The 27,319-nt window shown below is 43.3% G+C and overlaps 1 protein-coding gene across 1 annotated transcript in view; it reads left to right on the top strand.

The window, feature by feature from the left end:
• The window catches only part of LOC138670215 (multidrug and toxin extrusion protein 1-like), a 269,225-nt gene that overhangs the window by 172,250 nt on the left and 69,656 nt on the right, over positions 1-27,319 (top strand). The window contains exons 7-11 of the mRNA XM_069757362.1: positions 6,662-6,759; positions 7,677-7,774; positions 12,321-12,434; positions 12,614-12,681; positions 24,100-24,208. Of these exons, the coding sequence (XP_069613463.1) occupies positions 6,662-6,759; positions 7,677-7,774; positions 12,321-12,434; positions 12,614-12,681; positions 24,100-24,208 (487 nt within the window). The remainder of the gene's footprint in view (positions 1-6,661; positions 6,760-7,676; positions 7,775-12,320; positions 12,435-12,613; positions 12,682-24,099; positions 24,209-27,319) is intronic.

Raw genomic sequence — 27,319 nt, 5'->3', positions numbered from 1 at the left:
CAGGAGATCGCTGAAATTGTCAGCCATATAAACCAAAAATATAAAAAGAATGCTGAATTTTTACTAAACAGGTTGCTGCAGAATAAAAATGTTACAGCCTGGAATAATAAAGCTGAATTTATTTTCAAAGGATCCGTAATACCAGGGTCTAACTTACTGGATTTGGTGCGTAGTACAACGCAGAGCCATGCTCTGAACAGTAGAAATTTACCGCCGGGTTGGGAATCATTTATGCATGCTATGGCCGAGCTAAATATGCCGTCTACAGTTGTGGGTAACACCGCTACTAGGAAGCTTTTAGATGAATTAAAAATTTCCCACAGTGAGACACGCTCTGTATCTACACCGCAGAAGTTAGCTCCGTCGCCCCGTACAATTCAATCTTACCCGTCATTAGGTTCCACACGCGGAACTCTGTTACCTAAAAAAAGGTCTCTACCGTTGCTACAAACCATGTGGCTCACGATGTAATGAATTTACTGGATAAATGCTGTACTTGCCTTGTAACGCTATATTAATTATTTTGTAAGAAGTGTAATGATGTATGTTCATTGTACTATTTAATGTTTTTACTTTTTATATTCTGTAAGAATTTTTATAGTATTGAAATGTCTTTGAGATGTATTTATTTTGCAACAATAAAATGTTTTTAAATTTTTACAATATCGTGTCTTTGGTTTTTATAATTGTATAAAACACACCGCTTCTTACTTGCAAGGTGTTGTAATATGGCCACATACATAATGTGCCCATATAATGAGAATTGTGTTATAAACCATGTGTAAAATAAATACACGACTAGGATATAAAATATTCAGATACACTATCATTCTGGCCTATGTGACCATTGTGGCTGTCACATAAAATACATTGCTCTGATAACTGCAACAAACTCATATCAACCACAAAGAGTTATAGAATAGGACGGCACTAGAGCGATACTTTATGCAGCAGCAAGGACCATAGATAGGATCCAGAGCATTAGGCGTCACGCTTACTACGGGGTATTCGGTGCACAGCAGCTGAAAACCAATAGTTCATGTATGCTCATAAGTAAGAAAATATGCGGCACTCACCCCAAATTCTGCAGTGGAAAGCGTGAATTTTAATGGAAAACTTCAACAGATAAATATCCGTTACAACATAAGGTAAGCAGGAGGGTGCGGTGTTGGAGCTTGGACGACGGCCGTTTCGCACAGCAAGTGCTTCAACGGGTCCAGATGGTAGATTGCTACACGTCTGATTTATTGGTGCATAACAGATTACTGTCTTCTAAAAATACATGGTTAAATAGCAATACCGCTGTAGGGAACCATGAATGCGGCAATTGCAGATTCTGCCACCTTCATGTAATAAAAAATCCTTTGAAAATAGGCTCCATTACATACAGGGTAAAAGATTTTATCTTTTGTAAAAGTAAATATGTGATTTATGTTTTGTTCTGTCCGTGCCGTTATTTTTATATCGGCAAGACAATAAGACCACTGATTATGAGGTTCAGAGAGCACTATAACTCAATTAGAACGGGAAAAGGTTGCCTAAGACTAATAGAACATATGAGAGAGAAACATGAAGCCAACCCTGAGTTGCTCAGTTTTGCAGGTATTGAAATAGTTAAATTTCCCCCGCAGGGAGGTGATCAAAACAGGCTACTATTACAAAAAGAAGCCAAATGGATCCTAAATGCTAACGCACAAGGTCCGATAGGATTAAACGATAGGCTTGACATGTCCGTATTTTTATAATAATATAGGTCGAAAAATACTATAAATGAAGCTCTTAAAAAAGTCTTTAAAAAGTTTTAAAAAAGTAAAAAGGAATATTGTTAATAAGAATATTTAATATTTAATGCTGTATAAAATACTAATTGCATTAATCCTTTATATTGCAGGTTCTGTTTATGTAGATTATGTTATAATTTGTCACTATTTCACACATTTGATATGTATGTATTTTCACTTTCTGAATAACGTCTGCACGTCAAGAAACCTTTATAAGGAAATGACGTGTAGCAATCTACCATCTGGACCCGTTGAAGCACTTGCTGTGCGAAACGGCCGTCGTCCAAGCTCCAACACCGCACCCTCCTGCTTACCTTATGTTGTAACGGATATTTATCTGTTGAAGTTTTCCATTAAAATTCACGCTTTCCACTGCAGAATTTGGGGTGAGTGCCGCATATTTTCTTACTTATGTGAAAACTCATATCAACTGCAAATATTAGTAATATATCCTATCTGGTGCTTGGGGACGGCACAGCATGAGCCTGTGTGATTTCAAATGCCAAGGCTAAATTTCAGCCCTAGTCCGTACCTGTATGCACCCACACAGTATACTGACTCCTTAGTAGCCCCCAAACTGTTTGATGGCTCCAACAATGTATAATGACCCCCACACTGTAATCTCCATACTGTATGATGGCCCCCTAGATAGCCTCCATTACAGTAGCATAATGCACCAAATAGTCCACAATATAGTATAATGCACTCCCCATAGGCAGACTCTATAGCATACGGCAGCCCCTATAGGCAGACTCTGTAGTATAAGGCAGCACCTCCATAGGCAGACCCTGTTATAAGGCGGCAGACCCTGTAATAAGGCAGCACCCCCATAGTCAGACCCTGTAATGAGACAGCACCCCTATAGTCAGACCCTGTAATGAGGCAGCCCCCATAGTGAGATCCTGTAATAAGGCAGCACCCCCATAGTCAAACCCTGTAATAAGGCAGCACCCCCATAGTCAGACCCTGTAATGAGGCAGCCCCCATAGTCAGACCCTGTAATAAGGCAGCCCCCATAGTCAGACCCTGTAATAAGGCAGCTGCCATAGTCAGACTCTGTAATAAGGCAGCCCCCATAGTCAGACCCTGTATTAAGGCAGCCCCCTTAGTCAAACCCTGTAATAAGGCAGCACCCCCATAGGCAGACCCTGTAATAAGGAAGCACCCCCATAATCAGACCCTGTAATAAGGCAGCACCCCTATAGGCGGACCCTGTATTAAGGCAGCACCCCTATAGTCAGACCCTGTAATGAGGCAGCACCCCTACAGGCAGACCCTCTAATAAGGCAGCACCCCCATAGTCAGACCCTGTAATAAGGCAGCCCCATAGGCATGCCCTGTAATAAGGCGGCAGATCCCCATAGGCAGACCCTGTAATAAGGCGGCAGCACTCATAAAAAAAAAAAAATTCTCACCTCTCTTCTTCCTGGTTGCTGCGCTGCTTCCGCTGATCTCCTGACAGCAGGAGACGGACAGTGACGTCATCACGCCCGCTGTCAGTGTCGGCGACGTCAGACGCCGACACTGACAGGGGGATGATGGTAGAAGGAGCGCAGCGCTCCTTCTCCCATCATTGCTATCAGCTGTATCGGCTAAATGCCGGTACAGCTGATCTTCCGATGACGGCGGGGGGCCCACTGCTGGCACTGGACCCCCCCACCTGCTCAGGGGCCCCATAGCGTCAGAGCAGGGAGATCGATTATCCCTGCTCTGCGCAGAATGTAACTGTATCGGCGCACGCGCCGATACAGTTACAGTAGCATAGCTCCGGGTGGGCCCCCTCTGAGCAACGGGTCCGGGGCGCCCGCACCCTCTGCCTCCCCGGTAGCTATGCTACTGGGCATTGGTGTAACGGTTGGAAAGAAATATGATGCTGGCTGTTGCATTCAGGAGGGATTGGAGAGAGGAGAGTTTTGTATGAGAGAGACTGATTAGTAGAGAGTCCCAATAGTCCAGACCAGCATGAATAAGAGCAACAGTAATAGTTTTTGCCGAGGCTAAAGTAAGAAAAGGTCGACTTTTAGAGATGTTTTTGAGGTGCAGGTGACATAAGCGGACGAGTGATCCGATGTGATTAGTGAAAGAAAGATCTGAATCAAATATGACACCAAGACAGCTGGTACGTTGCTGCGAAGTAATGATGGAACCACACACGGAAATGGCAATATCGGGCATAGGTAGGTTAGTGAAGGGAAGAAACACAAGGAGTTCAGTTTTTGACAGATTCAGTTTTAGAAAGAGGGAGGACATAATGTTAGAGAAATCAGAAAGGCTATCACTGGTATTTTGTAGTAATACAGAAGTGATGTCAGGAGACGATTTGTATAATTGGGTGTCATCAACATAGTGTCATGTCGGACGCTATTCACTAGGGCGTCCGACAGACAGCGGTAATTCCATTTACGACCACTATACGCTCAGTGGCGCCGGCTAGACTTTATCCAGGTTTCTTGGGGTTAATTTAGTTGGTAATCGGATTGGAGGTTGGGTTACGCCCATGGTCTTTCAATAGTCTTGCTGGACTTTGGGCGTCGCTGATTATAGCTTGTGCCTGGTGCCTAGTGATTCCGGTCTGGAGTGGTGGTCTTGGAAAAGTAGTATCGTATGTGGTGGTGTATGATCCGTTGTTATATTTCTCCTTCCTATATTTGTATTTGTTTTTCCCTGTGCACATTATCGTATTTTCCTGTGTGCTTGCGGCGTGGTGCATTTTTAGTTTTCCCTGTCTGTGCTTTCTGTGGGGGATTGGTGTGTGGTCTCTTCACTGGATGGCGGGTGGTGGTTTCAGCATAGGGCTGAAACAGGAGTTAGGGCCAGGCCTGGCGGCCCAGACAAGCACACCATCAGTGTAAATTCTGGGAGAGGGACAGACAGGGTTTCCCCTAGTCTGAGGGATAACGCAGGGGCCCAGGTAACCAGCCTTAGTCTCTCTCTTGGTAGCCCCGTGACACATAGAGATGGTACTGAAAACCCAATCTACAGATTGTCCAATAGGGGGCAGTATATAGAGAAAAAAGGAAGGGCCTACGACAGAACCTTCAGAAATCCCGACACGAAAAAGAGAGGAGGAGGAGCCAGCAAAATATACAGTGAAGGAGTGATTAGAGAGCTAAGTGCACAGGAATGGGAAGAGGTGACCAAACACTAGGGAAGAAGGGAGTGAAGACCCCTATGCCAATCTAAAATCACCCTGTCTGCCCTAAATGTCCCTATAAAAGTTCTGCACCTATCGCCGAGCAGGAACCTAATCTGTGCCTGACCCTAGCAATAGGCCCTACATAGGGAGGGGACGGGGTGAGAAATAGTCAGTCACTACTAAAACAGATAGAGAGGGAAGATGGATTGGGGGGAACACTTAGCTTGAGAAGACAACCGAGATGTCATGCCAGCAATCCTTCAAGGGTCCTCACGGAAGACAATAACTGACTGCTAGAACTTCCAACAAGACTGAGACAAGTATGAGCCAACACCCCCACCATGCTGCAGAAATTGAATGTATTTAAACCTTCAGCACAGGTGTGTGATTAGCAGCAGAATATGGAGGTAACTATTGGGTCCTAGATGGAGAAGGATGTAGCTCCCTAACAGAGATGCAAAAATAAAGAAGATGCTTGAGCTAAACGCAAAGACCTTCTACAGCCGGATCCAGGATGACTCTCTATCACACCTGACACACCGTTAGGAGGAGAACTACGAGAGAACAATATCCTTGATTCCAATAGAGCACAGCACGGTGAGGAGGAGCTGGTGATCCACAGTGTTGAATGGTGCAGATAGGTCTAGGAGAATCAGTATGGAATAGTGACCATTAGAGTTAGCTGTTAGTAGATCGTTAGAGACCTTAGTGAGGGAAGTTTCAGTAGAGTGTAAAGAGCGGAAACCAGATTGTAAAGTGTCAAGAAGAGATTGAAGGGAAGATTGGAGACAGGTCTGTAGTTAGCAGAGCATTTCTGGTCAAGGGATGGTTTTTTATGTAATGGATGTATGCTGGTGTGCTTAAATGAGGAGGGGAAAAATACCAGATGAGAGATTAAATATTTTAGTTAGATGAGTGTTAACAGCTGGGGAAAGGGACTTGAGGAGATCTGAGGGAATAGGGTCACTACTGCAGGTAGTAGGGTGAGAACATTCAAGGAGCCTGTTTACTTCTTCTTCAGTGAGTGGTTCAAAGACAGAAAGTGAGCTAGATGCAGTGGAAAGGGGAGACGAATGCATAATGTTAGGGGATTGGGAGAAAATGTCCTGTCAAATATGGTCAATTTTGTCTTTGAAATAATTGGCCAGTTCATCAGCGCTGAGATTGGTGGTGGTGAACTGCATTTTATATAGAGGAGAGAATGAAAAGTGTCAAAGAATTGTTTTTGATTATTGGATTGTGAGGTTGTGTTGAAGTAGGCTTTTTTGGAGTGATGAAGGGTGGACTTGTATGTTTGAAGCATAAATTTATAATGGATGAAATCTTCAGACAGATTGGATTTTCTCCACAGACGTTCGGTGCACCTGGAGCCCTGCTGGAGTAAACATGTTTGCTGCGTGTGCCAGGGTTGTCGCCGCCTGTTCTGAGTTGTTCTAATTGTAGGCGATGCAGCTCCATCCAGGGCACTTTGCAGTGTTTCATTATAATGTTTCAGTGCAGAGTCAGGACATGAGAGGGAGGAGATAGGGTCCAATGATGACTACAAATTCTTCATAAGTTTCTGGCTGTTAATGGCACATATACTGTATATCTACCCATGGTACACTAGGCAGCCAATTGCCCAGGGTATTCAATTACATGACCAATTCCCCATTCAAATCCTGCTTGCATGTGGTAAAGTATGTAGTGAATGTTTTATATCGAAAATTAATAAAAAAAACATTTTCCATATTTTGTTTTGCAGGGAATTGTTAAAACACAGATCATAACCACCATTATATCAAATGCCATAAATGCACTAGTGAATTATATATTTCTTTTTAAACTTGAACTCGGAGTCATGTAAGTAAAATTAATGTCCCTTGAAATTATTTATTTATTTTACTCACTAATTTAGCGCCATTATAATTCACATCACTGTACAGACACTATAAAATGATGGTGTAACACGTACTTGTTGATGGGTCCGCCTGGTTTTCTGTTTACCAACACATACATTGGTTTTGCTGGCCTTTCTTGCTACTGACTGAAGCCCCCCAAGATGCCACATGAGTATTACAAACAATTCCTTTTCTGAGACTTAGCACTTTTTATTTAAGGCTTACAAGTAATTTTTGTTTGCATTGCCTTCTTGTTCAAAGTATAATTATATTCAATTAAAATATACACTAACACAATTGTTTAATTATTTTGTCACATATGTTTTTATGTTTGCCATGAATTAGGCATATCTTTTCAGAAGTGCGTAGGCACAAAATGCAAGCACTTTTAATAAATTTAATGGGTGCACATGGCCATGCCATGTCCCAGCTCATACCCATCTCAGCCCATTTTAGGCGGAGCTGCTTAAAGCTTAAAACTGGTGTGAAAACGCTAAAAGTTTCAACATTTTTTCACAACTCCGAATAGTGCAGAAATTTTGTGACTTTCATCTTTTACAACTTATATGAATCCGCCCCTAAGTAGCAAAACTTATAACAATGTAAAAAACACTAATTAAAAAGTACAGATTGCCGTAATTTTAAGGTGTACCATCTAGAGAAGAAATATCATTTGTGGATTATGCAGGATGTAGCATGTAACATGGGTGCTAGGGTGGAACCCACAAAACAATTGCCCAGGGAATTGAATAACGTGACTAGTGTCGTAAACTGATTTTTTCCCCCAGGATTATAGAAAAGCCTAGTTATAACTCCATATGTCCATAGAGAAGCATTTTATTATTTTTAAGAAAATAATCTATTCATTTATTTTTACAGAGGATCGGCATGGGCTAACACTATTGCTCAGTTTTCTCAAGCTATTATTTTATTTCTGTATATTCGTATCAAGAAACTTCATGTAAATACGTGGGGAGGTACTGTGGCGTTTTAAAGCTTTCTGATAAAATACTACATTCAGTAAATATGAAATAAATTCACTTATTCACAAATATTTGCACAGGAACATCCCTGTGAATATTATCTGAATAAGTATTATTATTGCAGTTTAAAACACAACACATTTATATATAATATAATAATGTATATAATATTTTAGCATCATTTTAAATGTTTTGACAATATTAATATACCTCCTTCAATTGTCTAAATCACCTATTTTGGGAATTATTTGTTAATGGTGAAACAGAGAGGACTGTTTTATATTTCAGTAGAACACCTGTGGAAGTGCTAGTTCAACAAAACTTTTTAATGTTGCATTTATGATGTCTTTCTCCTGAAGTTCCTGTGGAGTTGGCCACATAGTGCCTCCAGTCCTAAATGGTGGGTCAATTGGGTTCAGAGTACGTGCAATAGCTTTCCTTAAAGATAATGTCCCATGGTGAGGTGGCCGCAAACCACACCCATGTGAATAGGCGATTGAGTGTTTGCTTTTGCAAGAAACACTAAGGTTTTACCAGCATTCCATTGAAACAAAACAAGGCACACGTTTTACTAACCCCATAATAAGTTTGGTAATAAACACACAGCAAGAACAAATATATCCTTTATTTGAAATACAAATTAACACCCTGTTTTAGAAAAATATTTAGAATTGAGAGTCCTCAGTGGTTGATACCTTTTAATGGCTAACTGAAAAGATGGTAACAAATTGCAAGCTTTCGAGACTACACAGGTCTCTTCATCAGGCAAAGACTAAAACAAATTCTGAAGAATCACATATTTATGCACAACAATTCTTCAGAATTTGTTTTAGTCTTTGCCTGATGAAGAGACCTGTGTAGTCTCGAAAGCTTGCAATTTGTTACCATCTTTTCAGTTAGCCATTAAAAGGTATCAACCACTGAGGACTCTCAAGTCTAAATATTTTTCTATCTACTGGCTAACACGGTACCAAGATATATTTCTTTCCTGTATCACCCTGTTTTACACATTTATTTAAAAATAAAGAAACAAGCTTATAGTCACTTTACACCTGTTCCATTGAAACCCTTGTTGTCTGCAAAAATAGAAAAATAATAACCATATCCCTCACCAGTACGATGTGAACAGAATCCATACTGTGCCACAATGATCTGGATAATTTGGGTAGCGGTTACATCAGTGCTGCAACCGCTATCCCCACCAGCCGAAACACACTGACACAGGAGCGTAATCACTCTTCCAGTGTCTAGTGCTGAGCTGTCATGAGAAAGTTCACCGGAGTTCAAACCTAATTAACTTTTTCATGGGAGCTCTAGACACTGGAGACACGGTCAGTGTGTTCCGACTGGTGGAGAGAGAAGTCTCTGATGTGACTGCTCTCCAAATCATCTGAATCTTTGTGGGATAGTATAGACCATCTTCACATAAGACAGGTGACGGATATAGTATTTTATTTTTGTTTTTTTCCAGGGGACATGGGCTTCGGGGGATTAGGCGTAAGGTGAGTATCATGGTTGTTTATTATGTTGCTTTTTTTACAGGTGACAAGGGCTTTAGTGGAATATGGCATAAAATGAGTATAACTGTGTGTTTTTTAATTTCATATAAAGGAGTCTGTTTTTCTTTAAAATAAAGCATTTTATTCTGGCTGCGTCTTTTTTTACAACCTAACTATGGTGTTAGTAATGGAGGCGTCTTATAGACGCCTCTCCATTACTAACCTCTGGGCTTGATGTAATCGGTCATAAAACAGCTGACATAAACCCCACAACCATTACCCCACTTTCCACCACACCAGGGCAAGTGGAAAGAGCGAGGCAAAGGTGGCTGTGGGCTGCTATTTTTAGACTGGGGGAAAATATCCATGGCCTCTTATCAGCCTGAGAATACAAAGCCACAGTTGTCTGCTTTAGCTTGGCTGGTTGTCAAAAATGGGGTTACTCCACAAGGTTTTTTAAATTATTCATTTGGGCACCCCTCTATTCTTGATAACCAACCATGATAAAGGTGACAGCTGTGGGTTGCAGCCTGCAGCAGTCAGTTTTGCCTTCACTGATTATCAAAAATAGATAAGACCCCATGTTATTTTTTAATTTATTTATTTACAGCACAGGCGATGGCTGATGAATATGCCCATCAGCGGCACCTGTTCTCGCTGTTTTCACAGCTGCTGGCTCACACTGTCATCTGAAAGAGTGGGAACCGCAGCTCTCAGACAAGCGGTAATGATCTTACCGCTGATCAGGGCCCGTATTTGCTGCGCTTTCATGCAGATGACATTGTGAAAGAACAGATGTTCTGGCCCCCAATTTATCTGAATGGCATCCGGGTTAGAGTACCATTGTGGTACCCTAACCAAACTTTTTTAGATGTTCGGCCAAACCCGCCGGACCCAAACATCCACGGGTTCGCCCATCACTACTACTGATGCTTCATTTCATGGTGGGGGAAAAAGCTGCATTAGTGATCGCAGCTTCTGCCCCCTGATGACAACTCATTTGAGTATTTCAGCATGTTCTGGGATTCTAAAACACAGCGTCACCACACAGGAAGTAGTAAAAAAAATAAAAATAAAGCAATTAGATAACATAGTTAAAGGAATAAAGGACTTATTAATTAAAATATATTAGAAAAAAGATTAGATTATTACATTAATCACTTCATGACATATGATGTACATTTACGTCATATGTCGTGTTCATGACTTTGATGCGTGCTTGTACCCAAAGCCTTCTTTTATCCCAGCAGAAGATGGCTCAGCCTTCATTTGCATGTAACAGCTCCGCCCACAGCTGTTAACTTGTTAAATGCCGCTGTTAATCTCTGATAACGGCATTTAACAGGCACCACCAGGAGGGTGCACTAGTGATGTTATCGTAGGGCGCCAAAAGGTTTCATTGACAGCCGGGGGTCTGTTGAGGACCTCCTTTCTTGTCATGACGATCTTCCTGTGAAAGCCAACTTGTAGCTGGCGTTCATAGGAGCTAAACATTGCAGTGCTCATATTAAAGGGAATCTGTCACCCCATTTTTGTGATATGAGGTAAAAATATCCATCAATTCAGCATCAGTTCTGCATTACAACAGTACTTTTGATACCCCCTAACTCCCCACCTTTGATGAATAAATACCCTTTTTATCTCTCCTGTGTTGTATGTAAATCTCCTCCGTCCGGTCTGCTGAGCATGGCTTATTCTCCTTCTCTCCCTCTGCTCCTCAGCTTGCTGTGCGTAATGAGATCTGTGAATAGCACAGGTCCCGTAGAGTTGCCGCACGTGCGCATTGAAATGGCCTCTCACGCATACGCAGTATGCTTTGCCCAACTGTGGTCAAAGCATAATATCATTATTGCGCATGCACCTGCATTTTTGATTTCAGGGGCATAGAACTTAATGAAAAATGCCGGCGCATGCGCAATACTGATTTTTATGCTTTGTCCACAGTTGGGCAAAGCATACTGCGCACACGCGAGAGGCCATTACAATGCGCACGCGCGGCAACTCTACGGGATCTGTGCTATTCACAGATCTCATTACACACAGCAAGCCGAGGAGCGGGGGGAGAGAAGGAGAATGCACACGTGCGGCAACTATACAGGATCTCAGGAATGAGGAAAAATATATACGTAGAGTAAGACAAGAGGTGGGGAGAGAAGGAAAATAAGCCATGCCCATCGGACTGGACCGAGGAGATTTACATACAACGCAGGAGAGATAAAAAAGGTATTTATTCATCAAAGGTGGGGAGTCAGGTGGTATCAAAAGTACTGCTGTAATGCAGAACTGGCGCTGAATTGATGGATATTTTTACCTCATATCACAAAAATGGGGTGATAGATTCCCTTTTATGTACAGGGAAAAGTAAAAAAAAAGTTTAAAAATATGAAAAAAATACAAAAATACAAAAGTTCAAATAACTCCCGTTTTGCCTCATATAAAAATAAACATATTTGATATAGCGGATTCGTAAAAGTCAGATCTATTGGTAAACGGCGTAACAAGAGATGAAATTGAAACACCAGAATTATTATATTTTGGACTTAGTAACATTGCAATAAAATGCAGGAGCAATCAAAACATTATATCTACCGCAAAATGGTATCAATAGAATCATCAGCTCAGAGTGCAAAAAATAACCCCTTATACCAAAAATGTTTTTAATTATTGTTCATCACTTAAATAAAAAAAAAATATATGCATGCTTCGTAACTGCGTAATTGTAATGTGAACATGGTAAATAAAAAATAGAAAAAACTATTGTGGAATTTCACTTGTTTTGCAATTTCAACTCAGTTGGAATTTTTATGCTTTCCAGTGCCTCATCATCTAGTCTAGTCAAAATGTGGCCGGGAGTATGCATATCACGCAGTGCCCACGAAGCATATCACGTAGTGACCACAGTGTGAGGATTTGCAAGTCGGTAGTCACATAGCGTGACTGCAGACTTGTAGCCTGAGGCCAAACAACCCCTTTAAGCAAGGTACATAATGACATGAGTGATCAAGTTACACAAATTTATTAATCATGTGCCTCATTTAAAGGTTGGTCGAAAGAATGTTTACAAGATTGGAATTCCTTCGTAGCACTGGCTGTGCCAAGTATGCTCATGGTATGCATAGAATGGTGGACGTATGAAATTGGCAGCTTCCTTGTAGGTTAGTAGAAATAAAACTAGAACATACTATGAAGTGAATTCTAGCACAAACTATTTATTAGCATGTGTATTTAATGTAATTAATTATAAGTTACTGGAAGGGTACAATGCACCCTTGGCTTTCAAGCATTAAATTATATCTCAAATTCTTACACAGTTTCTCTGTTGTCTTATTTACAGGTTTGATAAGTGTCGTGGAGCTTGGCGCTCAGTCTGTCATATACCAAGTGGTGACCATAGCTTACATGGTATTAATAGCTATAATACAAAGTTTCTTGGAACTAAAATGTTGACTCCACGATGGGAATATATTAAACTAAACTAAATTACTAACTTTGGCCCCTGCAATGTTTTATACCCAAATCAGAAGTCAAATAGGTTTTCCAGTATTCTACACAGCCCTCTTAAAATGCCTGCTTTTTGTCACCTAAAAATTTCATACCAAGAAGAATGTCACCCATAATCTGTACAAATTCATTGAGAAGCAAAGTGAAGTGATTTTGAGGGTGGAAATAAAAATAGAGCTAAAATAATAAGGTGGCATAAGTGTGAACACCCTCTTATGTTTGGGGATGTGCTTTTGTTCTTTATTAGCCAGTCACACTTAAATTCATCTTGAATAGTAGTCAGTACAAAGCTATTATAATTTACAGTAACTCTGTTTAACCTTATGTAAAGTTTAGCTGTTCTAGTACGTTTCCTAGTTTCATTCTACAGTAAAACCATCATTCATAAACAGCTTACAACACAGCAGAGGGATCTCATTTTTGAAAGTTAAAAGCTGAGAAAGGTACACATTTTTTTCCCAGGCATTAAATACATTATCGAATACTGTGAAGACTGTGATCAGGAAGTGGCTTCAATTTGGAGTAACAGAGACTTTACCTTGAACTGAACGTCTCTCAACAATTGATGAAAGACGAGAATAAAATTGACTGCCAAGATGGAATACTGAAGGAACAGCAAAAATTTCTGGCAAGTATTGGTTGTGTACTGCATGTGACTAGTGATGAGCGAATAGCATTGTTGCTCGGGTCTCCCCGAGCATGCTCTGGTGATCTCCGAGTATTTGTTAGTGCTCGGAGATTGTTTTCTTCGCCTCAGCTGCATGATTTACGGCTGCTAGACAGCCTGAATACATGTGGGAATTCCCTAACTAACAGGCAACCCCAACATGTATTCAGCCTGTCTAGCAGCCCTAAATCATGCAGCTGAGGGACGAAAACTAAATCTCCGAGCACTAACAAATACTCGGAGATCACCCTAGCATGCTCGGTGAGACCCGAGCAACAATGCTATTTGCTCATCACTACATGTGACCACAAACCCCAGTAGTCTTCATATGTCTAGTCTGGGGAGTAGGGTGGCAAGACAAAAGCCTTTGACTTCACCTTATAATATGACTAAGTATAACTCCAAATCAACAAAAGAATCAAAATTTTGGAATGGCCGAGACATGAATCCAATTGAAAATCTGTGTGTTCTTCTGGAGAGAGCAGTACACAGGAGATGCCCTCTCAATTCTACATTCGAAAAGCACTATTCCAAAGGAGAGTGGGCAATTCTGGATCTGCCATATTGATACAGTAGATTCTTACCCAAAAAGTCTGAACGCTGTCATAAATTCAAAGAGTATTTTAACATAGCATTAGTTTAACCCCTCTCTGACCTTAGACATACTATCCCGTCGAGGTGACCTGGTCCTATCTGACCCTCGACGGGATAGTACGTCATGCCTTTTGATGCGATACCGCAACTTAAGTCGCGGTGATTGCATTAAAATTCCGACGCCATCTTACCTTAGGGAAGACGGTGTCGGCATCCAGGGCACTGTCACCGCCCACTGGGCCTCCCGATCGCTGTGATTGACTGTTCAATTCTGAACATGCAATCACAGCCATTCTCATTGTTTCAGCCAATCGGAGCAGCTGAAACAATGAGGTCACAGGCTAGGATCGCGCCATTCGCAGGGCACAGCGCGGTATTACCACGTTGTGCCCTGCCGGAACCTGCGTGGATCGGTGCTCTAATAGCACCGATCCTAGGCTAGAACCTAGCACAGGCCCAGCAGGGCCTGCAGGAGCGGATGGGCGCAATCGATGTCATCGCCGCCAATGACAGGGCACAGCATCGGACGCCGCTGACAGAAGCAAGGCGCGGGAGTGCCGCTTACACCTACCAACATTTCAGGCTACCACATATCTGCTGGGCCACCACCTGTATACAATATACGAGCAGCACCACAGCCATAGCCTTATCTGGGCACTGTGGGATCTCTACCCTATTCGTCTCAACTCATTCTTTACTGTGGATAAGCGATACAATGAATAAGGCTCTGGTTGAGCCGAAACGTTTGTATATATCGCTTCCAGGCTCTGTGTTTCTGTTTCGCTCCCCAATACAAGTTTATTTGACAATAAATGTTTAAGCAATCCACACCTTGTCATTAGAGTGTGCGGTGTAAACATACTTACTTAAACTTTGATAGGTGACGCAGTTCACTTATCAGAGTTTCTGCCTGCCATTTTCTTTCTTTTTTTTTTTCACCCCCCCCCTTGCCCGACCCCCGTGCGCACATCAAGCAGCCGCCAAACTTTTCCGATTCTTCATCCTCATCCTCTTCTTCCTCCTCATCCTCTTCTTCCTCCTCCTCATCTTCCTCCTCGGGTCCTGCGGAACCGCCATGCAGACGCCCCAGGACAGAAGATGAGGCAGCGCCCACCATTCCTGAACCAGCACCCCCCACTGCGGACCCCATATGGACCTCGCCCCCCAAAAATTACGAGCCACTGATTCCTGATTTTGTGGCAGAATCAGGAATCAAGTTTGACACCCCCGGCCTCACAGAAACAGACTTTTTCAAAGTCTTTTTCTCTGAGGATTTTATTAACCTCATGGTGGAGCAAACTAATTTGTATGCTCGTCAATTTTTGGAGCAAAATCCCGGTTCATCATTTTCCAACTGGTCTCCTGTAGACGCAGTTGAAATGATGCAGTTTTGGGGCCTGGTCCTCCACATGGGGATCGTGAAGAAGCCAGAAATTCGGCAATATTGGAGTGTAAATATTTTATATAACACTCCAGTGTTCCGAATGGTCATAGTTCGGAAGCGTTTTGAGGCCATCCATAAGTTCCTGCATTATTCCGATAATGCACAGTGTCCTGCATGAGATGACCCCAACTTTGACGGTCTGTTCAAAGTTCGGCCGGTCATCGAACACTTCAAGAAAAAGTTTTCTGAAGTGTACGTGCCAAAAGGGACATCTGCGTGGATGAGTCCTTGGTCCATTTTAAGGGGCGGCTCAGATTCCGTCAATACCTGCCCGACAAGAAGGCCAGGTACAGAATCAAACACCTCAAGCTGTGTGAGAGTACCTCAGGGTATGTCCACAGGTTTAGAGTGTACAAAGAGAAGGACACCAGGATTGAACCCCTTGAGTGTCCTCCTGTCCTGGGAGTGAGTGGGATGATTATGTGGGATTTGGTGCACCCACGGCTGGATAAAGGTTATCACCTCTTTACCGATAACTTTTATACCAGCGTCCCACTCTACAAATCCCTCTCTGCATGAGGTACCGCAGCCTGCGGTACTGTCCACAAAAATCAGAGAGGCCTCCCGAAGATGCTACTTGGGCAGATGCTCAGAAAAGGTGAGAACAGATCCCAATGTAGCGACCACCTGCTGGTGGTCAAATACAAGGAGAAGAGGGATGTCATTCTCTTGACCACCATACACGGTGATGGCAGCGCCCTCAGCACTGTACGGGGTACCTCTACACAGGTCTGCAAACCGGACTGTGTACTGGGGTACAACAAAAGCATGGGGGGGCGTTCATCTCTCTGATCAACTCCTCCAACCGTACAGTGCTTTGAGAAAGGCCAAGGTGTGGTACAAAAAGCTGGCCGTGCACATTGTACAAATGGCAATGCTCAACGCTTTCCTGCTGTCACTATGTGCACACCACACCAATACGTTGTACCCTCAGTTCCAGGAGGTAGTGGTTAAGGCCCTGATATTTGACACTCCGGAAGGAGCGGGCCCAAGTACTTCCGGAACTGAAGGTGCTCGTATCGTACCAGGCCAGCATTTTCCGGGGGTGGTCCCACCAACTGGAAGAAAAGGTAAGCTGCAAAAAAGGTGCCGAGTGTGTTACAAAAGGGGAATACGCAAGGACACCATTTATCAATGCGACACCTGCCACGACAAACCTGGCCTGTGTATGAAGGATTGCTCCAAATTGTACCACACCTCCATGCACTACTAATTTACTTTACAGGAAACCGTACATTAGTTCCAAACAGGGGACACATCTAGATAAGTTCCTTGGGTGTCTAGGTTCCAAAATGATGTCACTTGTGTTTTTTTTTTTTTACTGTTTAGGCACATCAGGGGCTCTGCAAATGGAACATGACAACCGCAGACCATTCCATCAAAGTCTGCATTCCAAAACGTCACTACTTACCTTTCGAGCCCCAACGTGTGCCTAAAAATTAGTTTTCTTCCACATGTGGGGTACTAGCATACTCAGGACAAACTGGACAACAGCTTTTGGGGTCCAATTTCTCCTGTTACCCTTGGGAAAATAAAAAATTGGGGACTAAACCATCATATTTGTGGAACAAATAGGATTTTTTTATTTTCATGCCTGGGCGTTATAAACTTCTGTGAAGCACTTGGGGGTTCAAAGTGCTCACCACACATCTAGATAAGTTCCTTAGGGGGTCTAGTTTCCAAAATGGGAGGTTTCCACTGTTTAGGCACACCAGGGGCTGACCAAATTCGACATGGCTTCCGATCTCAATTCCAGCCAAATTTAGCTTGAAAAAGTGAAATGGCGCTCCTTTCCTTCCGAGCCCTGCCGTGCGCCCAAATAGTGGTTCCCCCCACATTTGGGATTCGGGGTATCAGTGGACTCAGGACAAATTGGAAAACAACTTTTGAGGTCCATTTTTTTACCCTCAGGAAAATAAAAAAATTGTTGCTGAAATATCATTTTTGTGACTAAAAAGTAAAATGTTAATTTTTTTCTTCCACGCTGCTTCTGCTCCTGTGAAACACCTGAAGGGTTAATAAACTTCTTGAATGTGGTTTTGAGTACCTTCAGGGGTGCAGTTTTTAGAATAGTGTCACTTTTGGGTTTTTTCTACCATATAGACCCCTCAAAGTGACTTCAAATGTGAGGTGGTCCCTAAAAAAATGGTTTTGTAAATTTTGTTGGAAAAATGAGAAATCACTGGTTAACTTTTAACCCTTATAACTTCCTAACAAAAAAAAATTCTGGTTCCGAAATAGTGCTGATGTAAAGTAGACGTGTGATAAATGTTACTTATTAAATTTTTTGTGTGACATAATTCTGTGATTTAAGGGCATAAAAATTCAAAGTTGGAACATTGCGAAATTTTCACCAAATTTCCATTTTTTTCACAAATAAACGCAGGTAATATCAAAGAAATTTTACCTCTAACATGAAGTACAATATGTCACGAGAAAACAGTGTCAGAATCTTCAGGATCAGTTGAAGTGTTCCAGAGTTATAACCTCATAAAGGGACAGTGGTCAGAAATGTAAAAATTGGCACGGTCATTAACGTGCAAACCACCCTTGGAGGTAAAGGGTTAAGGGTGTGCATATTTATGCAACCACATTTTTTTAGTTCTTTCTTTTTCTTTTTCTATCTCAATAAATTTAAGCATATTTTTTAATTGAATATACAGATTATGGGTGACATTTAAGATGCAAATGATTCTCCTTGGTATGACTCTGCAACATGACAAAAACTTGGCATTTCAACAGCATAGATCTATGAAGATATAGGCCATGTGCTTAATTGTAAGGTAGCCACTCTATCCCAGATCCCAGCTACATTGCTTTCAGTCTTGTGCTCTAAACAGGACAGCACATCCTGTGCTAGCACTTGAAAAGAGCTGTGTGTGAATTGAATCCACTGACTTCTCATTTTATTATTATACATTTTTATAGCGCCATTTATTCCATGGCACTTTACATGTGAAAAAGAGGGCAAATATAAACAAATACTTTAAACATGAGCAAAAAACAAGGCACACAGGTACAGTACATAAGAAGGGAGGACCCTGCCCACGAGAGCTCACAGTCTGCAGGGGATGGGTGAGGATACACTAGGAGAGGGTAGAGCTGGTTGTGTGGCGGTTCAGTAGGTTGAGGATCACTACAGGCTGTAGGCTTGTCAGAAGAGGGGAGTCTTCAGGTTCTTTTTGAAGGTTTCAATGGTAGGCAAGAGTCTGATGTGTTGGGGTAGAGAGTTCCAGAATATGGGGGAAGCACGGGAGAAGTCTTGGATGCGATTGTGGGAAGAGGAGATGAGAGGGGAGTAGAGAAGGAGATCTTGAGAGGATCGGAGGTTGCGTGTAGGTAAGTACCGGGAGACCATGTCACTGATGTATGGAGGAGACAGGTTGTGGATGGCTTTGTATGTAATTGTAAGGGTTTTGAACTTTAGTCTCTGGGTGATAGGAAGCTAGTGAAGGGCTTAGCATAGGGGAGAGGCTGGGGAATAGCGGGGAGACAGGTAGATTAGTCGGGCAGCAGAGTGTAGGATGGATTGGAGTGGTGCCAGAGTGCTAGAGGGGAGGCCAGAGAGTAGGAGGTTGCTGTAGTCAAGGCGGAAGATGATAAGGGCATGCACTAGTGTTTTTGTTGTGTCGCGTTCAAGAAATGCGCGTATTCGGGAAATATTTTTGAGTTTGAGACGGCAGGAGGAGGCAATGGCTTGGTTATGTGGCTTGAAAGAGAGGGCAGAGTCGAGGATCACCCCGAGGCACCGGGCGTGTGGGACTGGGGAAGGTGAGCAGCCATTGACATTGATGGATAGGTCTGGTGGAGGGGTAGAGTGAGATGGGGGAAAGATGATGAATTCTGTTTTGTCCATGTTCAGTTTTAGAAAGCGAGCAGAAAAGAAGGCCGAGATAGCAGACAGATAGTGTGGGATATAGTTAAGTAAGGAGGTGAGGTCAGGTCCGGATAGGTAGATCTGCATGTCATCGGCGTAGAGATGGTACTGCATAACGTGGGATTCTATGAGCTGTCCCAGGCCGAAGATGTAGATGGAGAATAGTAGGGGTCCTAGAACAGAGCCTTGAGGAACACCGACAGACAAGGGGCGAAGTGAGGAGGTGGTGTGGGGGAGGGAGACACTGAATGTTCGGTCTGTCAGATATGATGAGATCCAGGATAGGGCCAAGTCTGTGATGCCAAGAGATGAGAGGATCTGTAGCCGAAGGGAGTGGTCCACAGTGTCAAAGGCAGAAGGCAGGTCCAGGAGAAGGAGGACAGAGTAGTGTCGCTTGCTCTTGGTGGTTAGTAGGTCATTGGTGACTTTAGTTAGGGCAGTTTCAGTTGAGTGATGGGGTCAGAGGCCAGATTGTAACCGGTCAAAGAGGGAGCAGGAGGAGAGGTGGGAGGACAATTCAAGATGGATGTGTTGTTCCAGCATATTTCACAGCACTTCACAACTCAGAAGGGACAATTATATGTACGGTATTCTGAATATTCTGGTAGTTACACTGGTCGGCATTTTCCAATCAGTCTAATAGTTAGACAGTGTAATTTTATACCAGACAATCTAAGATATATCACGTTTATCACAGCGGGGCATGCATCTTGCCAGAAGTTAAACACTATCTACATGCTTACATAAACTGTTATGACATTTAGACCATTAAAAACTGGTTGACTTTAATAATAAAGCTGCCATTTTTATTCTCACCTACTTGCCTTTTGAAGAGTGTCTAGTGAGGAACATCACATCTTACTTGGTGCAATTCAATAATACATTTGTGCAAATTGAATTACACTTACAAAAAGTGGGGCCGCTCATTTACAGTAATGAATATGCGGCTCCACCCCTATGGGAGGTGGAGCTGCATATTCATGACTGTAATCGGCGGCCCCACGTGACCGCATACAGTAGAGGCCAGGAGAGGAAGCAGCGACAGCCAACGAGGGAGCTGGGTGAGTATTTTCAGAACAGCGGGGGGGGAGGGGCGCACAGGGGGTGGGGACATGGACCTTTATTTTATACACGAAAAACCACAAAAAATGGATTATTCATATCTTCTCTACAGCAAATGCTGCTGCACAGAAGATATGAATCGCGGCTTCAGCACCATGTGGGGGGGACAGCGCTTACTGGAGCGCTGTCTCCTGCACGGCACACGGACTGCACACGGACAACGTCCGAGTGCGGTACGTGTTTTACACGGACCCATTGACTTTAATGGGTCCGTGTAATACGTGCGCTCCCACGAACACTGACATGTCTCCGTGTTTGGCACACGGAGACACGGTCCGCAAAAAATCAATGACATCTGCACAGATGCATTGATTTTAATGCGTCTACGTGTGTCAGTGGCTCCGGTACGTGAGGAAATTGTCACCTCACGTACCGGAGCTACTGACGTGTGAAACCGAAAATTTTGCAGGCCTTCCTGAAAGCCACAAACTTATCCCGACCCCAGAGAACTTATCCAGCAGGGCGATCTTGGGCTCCACCAGGTGTTGCCCGGGAGCCGCTGGCCTTTATGCCTTGAGTTAATGGGCGCTACAAAGCAATTGAGTGCAAATTCGACACCTTCACACTGAGTTGTTATAGCTGCCCTGCCAGAGCAGCCATAGAATCCATAATAGAGCCAAAAAGGTACAACCAGTGATAATGTCATGTAGTGACTAGGGACTGCTGACGCCTGCCTAATCCCTCAAATTGGGGGGCACCCTAATCTATCCCTGTGTCCCTGGAAGGTGGAGACGTCGGGTCATGTCCCTTACTGTGCTCCTATCTTTAAACTTATCTGTTCCCTCCCCCACCCTGCGAGGTGTGAGTCTGAAGTCAATAGGGTTACACTAACCAGACAGACAAGGGAAGACAGACAGGGTCGAAAGAAAACTACAGTCATACAAATATACGGTACTCAAAAAATGACTGAGTGGAGCACAGTGGAGGGATAGGTAGGAGAAATTAAATAAAGGACGATGAAGATAAACATGCAAACCAACCCCATGCAGAAATCTTTTGAACAACTCTCCAACCGCCTACACCAAACACTGAATTTCTCCTCTAACATCTAACCAGGAAGTAGTACAATGACTGGAAACTCCCAAGTGCCAGTGGCCAGTATACATACCAGGGGGAGTGCAAACACATAACAGCTGAGGCAATTCAGGATGCTGAGCTACAGTAGATGAACTGAACTGAATAACCCTTGCAATGACCGAGTAAGGAAAACCTGCACTGTTTAATAGTATGGTGAAGCAGCTCTAATTAGTGCAGGATTTTGTGTGACCAGAGGCTGAGATCATCAGGCCCCACTCCTTCGCCGTTTTCCCGTGACAGTAATTCTTTGAACAGACAATATAGACCATTAAGCTTTATGGCAGGGGTGTACAATCTTTTTGGTCCAAGAACTGCATTGACACACTGAATCAATCCCAGGGGGTTACAAAAAAATATAAAGGGTTACTTACAAGTATACATCACCAGAACCACTATTAGTACATTAGTACATAACCAGAACCAAGTTTTGGGTATTTGAGGAGGCTTTGGAGAGATTCTGTGCTGTTTCTGCTCCAAAAAATAAAAATGAACATATGCTAAGTTACACTGAGTTTTTGGAGAAGAAACTGAGCAGAAATTTGCCAAATCCTCCTCATAATCTCAAAACTCTAAATTTTGAGAATGTTTAAGTTTTAACATAGCCATGAAGCATGTTTTAGATTGCTACATGTGTACAGTATCAGAACCACCATCAGCACATGAATGCAGCGGTAGAACAACTGTCAGTACATGAATGCATCATCAGAACAGCTTTTAGTACATAAATGCAGCTTCAGAACTACTATTAGTAAATGAATGCAGTGTCACAACCATCATGAGTACATGAATACTTCATCAGAACCACCATCAATACATGAATGCATCACCAGAAACACTATCAGTACATGAATAAATCACCAAGCAAACAATTGTAATGTCAGGTCAGGTCATACAATTATATTGCATGGGTGTACAATTCCCACTATGTCCTTAACAATGGTAAGGAGGTGCTGTGAATTTTCACCATCAAACTACAGACTATACAGGAACCATGGCACCAATCAGACGCAGAGAGGATCACAAATACACATTACATCCAGGTACCTTATAGGTGACATCTTCTCTGATTTAAGTTGTGCCCATCCCTTTAATCTCCATGTAGTACTGATGCCATATGAGATTTTATGCCCTAAGCTAATCTCTTCAGATTTCCCTCCGTCTTCAGCAGCACTTCTTCACACAGTGCCCTTATCAATAAAAGTATCATTATACTGCCCCATAAATAAAAATATTGCACATCCTGTTCCCCTTAAAGGAAACTTATTGCCCCCAAAATCGAACGTGAGCTAAGCCCATCGGCATCAGGGGCTTATTGACAGCATTCTGTAATGCTGTAGATAAGCCCCCGATGTATCCTGAAAGATGAGAAAAAGAGGTTAGAATATACTCAACCAGGGGCGGTCCCGCTGTGGTCCGGGTCCGATGGGCGTGGCGGTCTGATCCGGGGCCTCCTATCTTCTTACGATGACGTCCTCTTCTTGTCTTCACGCTGCGGCTCCGGCGCAAGCGTACTTTGTCTGCCCTGCTGAGGGCAGAGCAAACTACTGCAGTGCGCAGGTGGCGGGAAAGGTCAGAGAGGCCCTAGACCTGATCGCAACACCCATCAGAATGCTGTAGATAAGCCCTTGATGCCGATGAGATTAGCTCACCTTCGATTTTGGGGGTGACAGGCTCCCTTTAATGAATAATTGCTATGCTTCCTGCATAAAATGTCCCCCCACACACTGTCCTTATCCCAAATATCCACCTCTCCCACATACACTGCCCCTCTCCATTATGTATCCCCACACTGCCCCTCTCCAAAATATCCCACACACTGTAACTCTCCAAAATATTCAACACAGCCCCTCTCCAAAATATCCACGACAGTGCTCCTTTGCAAAATATCCAACCCGCACTATCCCACTGCATTAACTACCCTTTCCCCCACATTGCCTTTTATTATACAGTGCCACCTTTCAGAATTGTCCCCCCATTATGTGCTCTCACAACAACATCAATCCCCTCAACCCCTCATTCAATATGGTAGGCACTTATTCTCTGAGTCCTTCATGGAGTGCTTACTGTCCTCCGCCATCTCATCTGCTTATGTGGCTCTACTATGTTGAGGTGCCATCAGCATTGTGATGATGTCAAAGCGTGATGACAATATCACGCCACTGCACATCGGGGCAGGGGTTGATGGGCAGTCTTCTGCTCCTGTCCTGGCTCTCTAGTGTTCAAATGTATTTGTGTCTGAAAGACGCAATTACATTTGAATATAAGAGCCTATTGTGCCCTAAATAGTAACAAAGTAGTAACATGTAGTAAAACATTTGAATATAGGAAGAAGGGAGCAGGCATCTCCTGGACATCTGTGAGGGCCAAAGCAATCCGTGGGCTGTAGGTTGTGCATGTCTGTTTTATGGCAAACCTTTATATGCTCTTGTAATATATTTTCAACCTTAGCTAAATATTTCGAATCTGTTTTAGAATTATGTTTCTCTTTATATGTGATATTTATGAAAGGAATTCACAAATGTTAAAATACTTGTACAGATCCCATTTGGTATTGGTATGGCTACCAGTGTACGAGTAGGCAATGCTCTAGGTGCGGGAAATATTGAACAGGCAAAGAAGTCTATGAAGCTCGCCTTCCTTCTGACAGGTAATTTTCTAATACAATAAAATATGATAAATATTAAATTCAATGACATGTCACCAGACTCTTCTATCTATCACCAGTGTAAGTGAAAGATTGGGTTTTCACATGTCAATAAATGTACTGCCTGACTATACTCATGAAATGATGCTAAAAGCATATTAACGACTGGACAACCCTAAGATTCCTTAGGTACTAGGGTCCTGACTAACACCAAGCAAGTATGTTTGAACCCCACAAAAATAATTCAGAGGCACCGCTTGGTGTAGCCATAGAGCATAATATGGTTTATCATCTTACTAAAGGTAGATTTACTTTTAGCAATATACAAAAGTGGAGAATGCCACTTAAAATGCTTATCAGGACCTTTAAATGTGGTTTTCAAATGTTCTCACTCAACATATGCTGAGATCATGATATGAACAGCCCCCTAAGATTGATGGTTATTTCTAGCAAGTCCCAAAGTATGTTCCAAGCACTCCGTAAGAATCCATGGTTGTAAGAGAGTGATACTCAAGATATAATCCATACGGTACCTAATGGTAGTGTAATCATACTGCTTATAAAGAGGAAATAACATAAATATAAGCTGGTGGGAGAATTTTCCTATTTTCTTGAAGTTCCATATTTTTTCTTTAACCTTCTTATATTATACTAGATGGTGGCCCGATTCTAACACATCTAGAATATGCATGTCCACCTAGTATATTGCACAGCCCACGTAGTATATTGCCCAACCACATAGTATATTGCCCAACCACGTAGTATATTGCCCAGCCACGTAGTTGTTATGAAAGGTAATTCAGTACCACAATGGACATAGAGGTCAGCGCACATACAGTGACCTGGCAATAACCCAAAAAACAAGAACGAGCTCTGAGACGTGGGAACTCTGTTGACCGCAATCCCTAATCCTCTCCAACCACACTAAAGGCAGCCGTGGATTGCGCCTAACGCTCCCTATGCAACTCGGCACGGCCTGAGAAACTAGCTAGCCTGAAGATAGAAAATAAGCCTACCTTGCCTCAGAGAAATACCCCAAAGGAAAAGGCAGCCCCCACATATAATGACTGTGAGTTAAGATGAAAAGACAAATGTAGAGATTAAATAGATTTAGCAAAGTGAGGCCCAACTTTCTGAACAGAGCGAGGATAGGAATGGTAACTTTGCGGTCAACACAAAACCCTACAAATACCACGCAAAGGGGGCAAAAAGACCCTCCGTACCGAACTAATGGCACGGAGGTACACCCTCTGCGTCCCAGAGCTTCCAGCAAGCAGAAAAAAACAAATTGACAAGCTGGACAGAAAAAAACAGCAAACAAATAGCAAAGAGGAACTTAGCTATGCAGAGCAGCAGGCCACAGGAACGATCCAGGAGGAAACAGGTCCAATACTAGAACATTGACTGGAGGCCAGGATCAAAGCACTAGGTGGAGTTAAATAGAGCAGCACCTAACGACTTCACCACATCACCCGAGGAAGGAAACTCAGAAGCCGCAGTACCACTTTCCTCCACCAACGGAAGCTCACAGAGAGAACCAGCCGAAGTACCACTTGTGACCACAGGAGGGAGCTCTGCCACAGAATTCACAACAGTACCCCCCCTTGAGGAGGGGTCACCGAACCCTCACCAGAGCTCCCAGGACGACCAGGATGAGCCATATGAAAGGCACGAACAAGATCGGGAGCATGGACATCAGAGGCAAAGACCCAGGAATTATCTTCCTGAGCATAACCCTTCCACTTAACCAGATACTGGAGTTTCCGCCTTGAAACACGAGAATCCAAAATCTTCTCCACAATATACTCCAACTCCCCCTCCACCAAAACCGGGGCAGGAGGATCAACAGATGGAACCATAGGTGTCACGTATCTCCGCAACAATGACCTATGGAATACGTTATGTATGGAAAAAGAATCTGGAAGGGTCAGACGAAAAGACACAGGATTAAGAACCTCAGAAATCCTATACGGACCAATAAAACGAGGTTTAAACTTAGGAGAGGAAACCTTCATAGGAATATGACTAGAAGATAACCAAACCAAGTCCCCAACCCGAAGTCGGGGACCCACACAGCGTCTGCGATTAGCGAAACGTTGAGCCTTCTCCTGGGACAAAGTCAAATTGTCCACTACATGAGTCCAAATCTGCTGCAACCTGTCCACCACAGTATCCACACCAGGACAGTCCGAAGACTCAACCTGCCCTGAAGAGAAACGAGGATGGAACCCAGAGTTGCAGAAAAACGGTGAAACCAAGGTAGCCGAGCTGGCCCGATTATTAAGGGCGAACTCAGCCAAAGGCAAAAAGGACACCCAGTCATCCTGATCAGCAGAAACAAAGCATCTCAGATATGTTTCCAAGGTCTGATTGGTTCATTTGGTCTGGCCATTAGTCTGAGGATGGAAAGCCGAGGAAAAAGACAAGTCAATGCCCATCCTACCACAAAAGGCTCGCCAAAACCTCGAAACAAACTGGGAACCTCTGTCAGAAACGATATTCTCTGGAATGCCATGTAAACGAACCACATGCTGGAAAAACAATGGCACCAAATCAGAGGAGGAAGGTGTTAGGACTGGTGGAACGCACCAAGACAGATGATAAAGGTGCGTTCGCAGTCCGGGGTCCACCGTGCAGGTGGAGACCTGCTGCTAGTAATTGGCAGACAATATGGCGGTACACTAAAGTATACACGCGTGGGTTAAACCTCACCCAGCGTGAAGAAAGCGATCCTGTTAACTCACAGGACCGCAGTACCGCACTAGAGCGCGAGCAAGTGGTCAGCGGACTTAACCCCAGAAGGGATTGAAGCCCGATTAGACCCTCGCTGGCGTAACACCGCAACTGGGTGTGTAGAGAACCTTAGGACAAATATGTGCACAAGAGTGCGAGCGATGCCGCACTAACGGACGCCACTAACCACCCAGACTCGGGTATGGAAAGCGCAAGGCAAGCGCACGGCGCCGTACTGGCAGGCACAGCTATAGGACGCTGAGATGTGTGTATCGTGTAGATGGCAAGTCGGGCACTAGATAGCTACCATCATCCGCGAACAGTCAACAACACTAGGGAGGGATATTTAGGAGCTTTCATCCTTCGACATACATCCATCTA

This window comes from Ranitomeya imitator, chromosome 3, assembly GCF_032444005.1.
Source record: "Ranitomeya imitator isolate aRanImi1 chromosome 3, aRanImi1.pri, whole genome shotgun sequence".
In the NCBI taxonomy this organism is placed as follows: domain Eukaryota; kingdom Metazoa; phylum Chordata; class Amphibia; order Anura; family Dendrobatidae; genus Ranitomeya; species Ranitomeya imitator.
The sequence above is the reverse complement of the archived record's forward strand: the minus strand, read 5'-3'. Positions and strand labels throughout refer to the sequence as shown.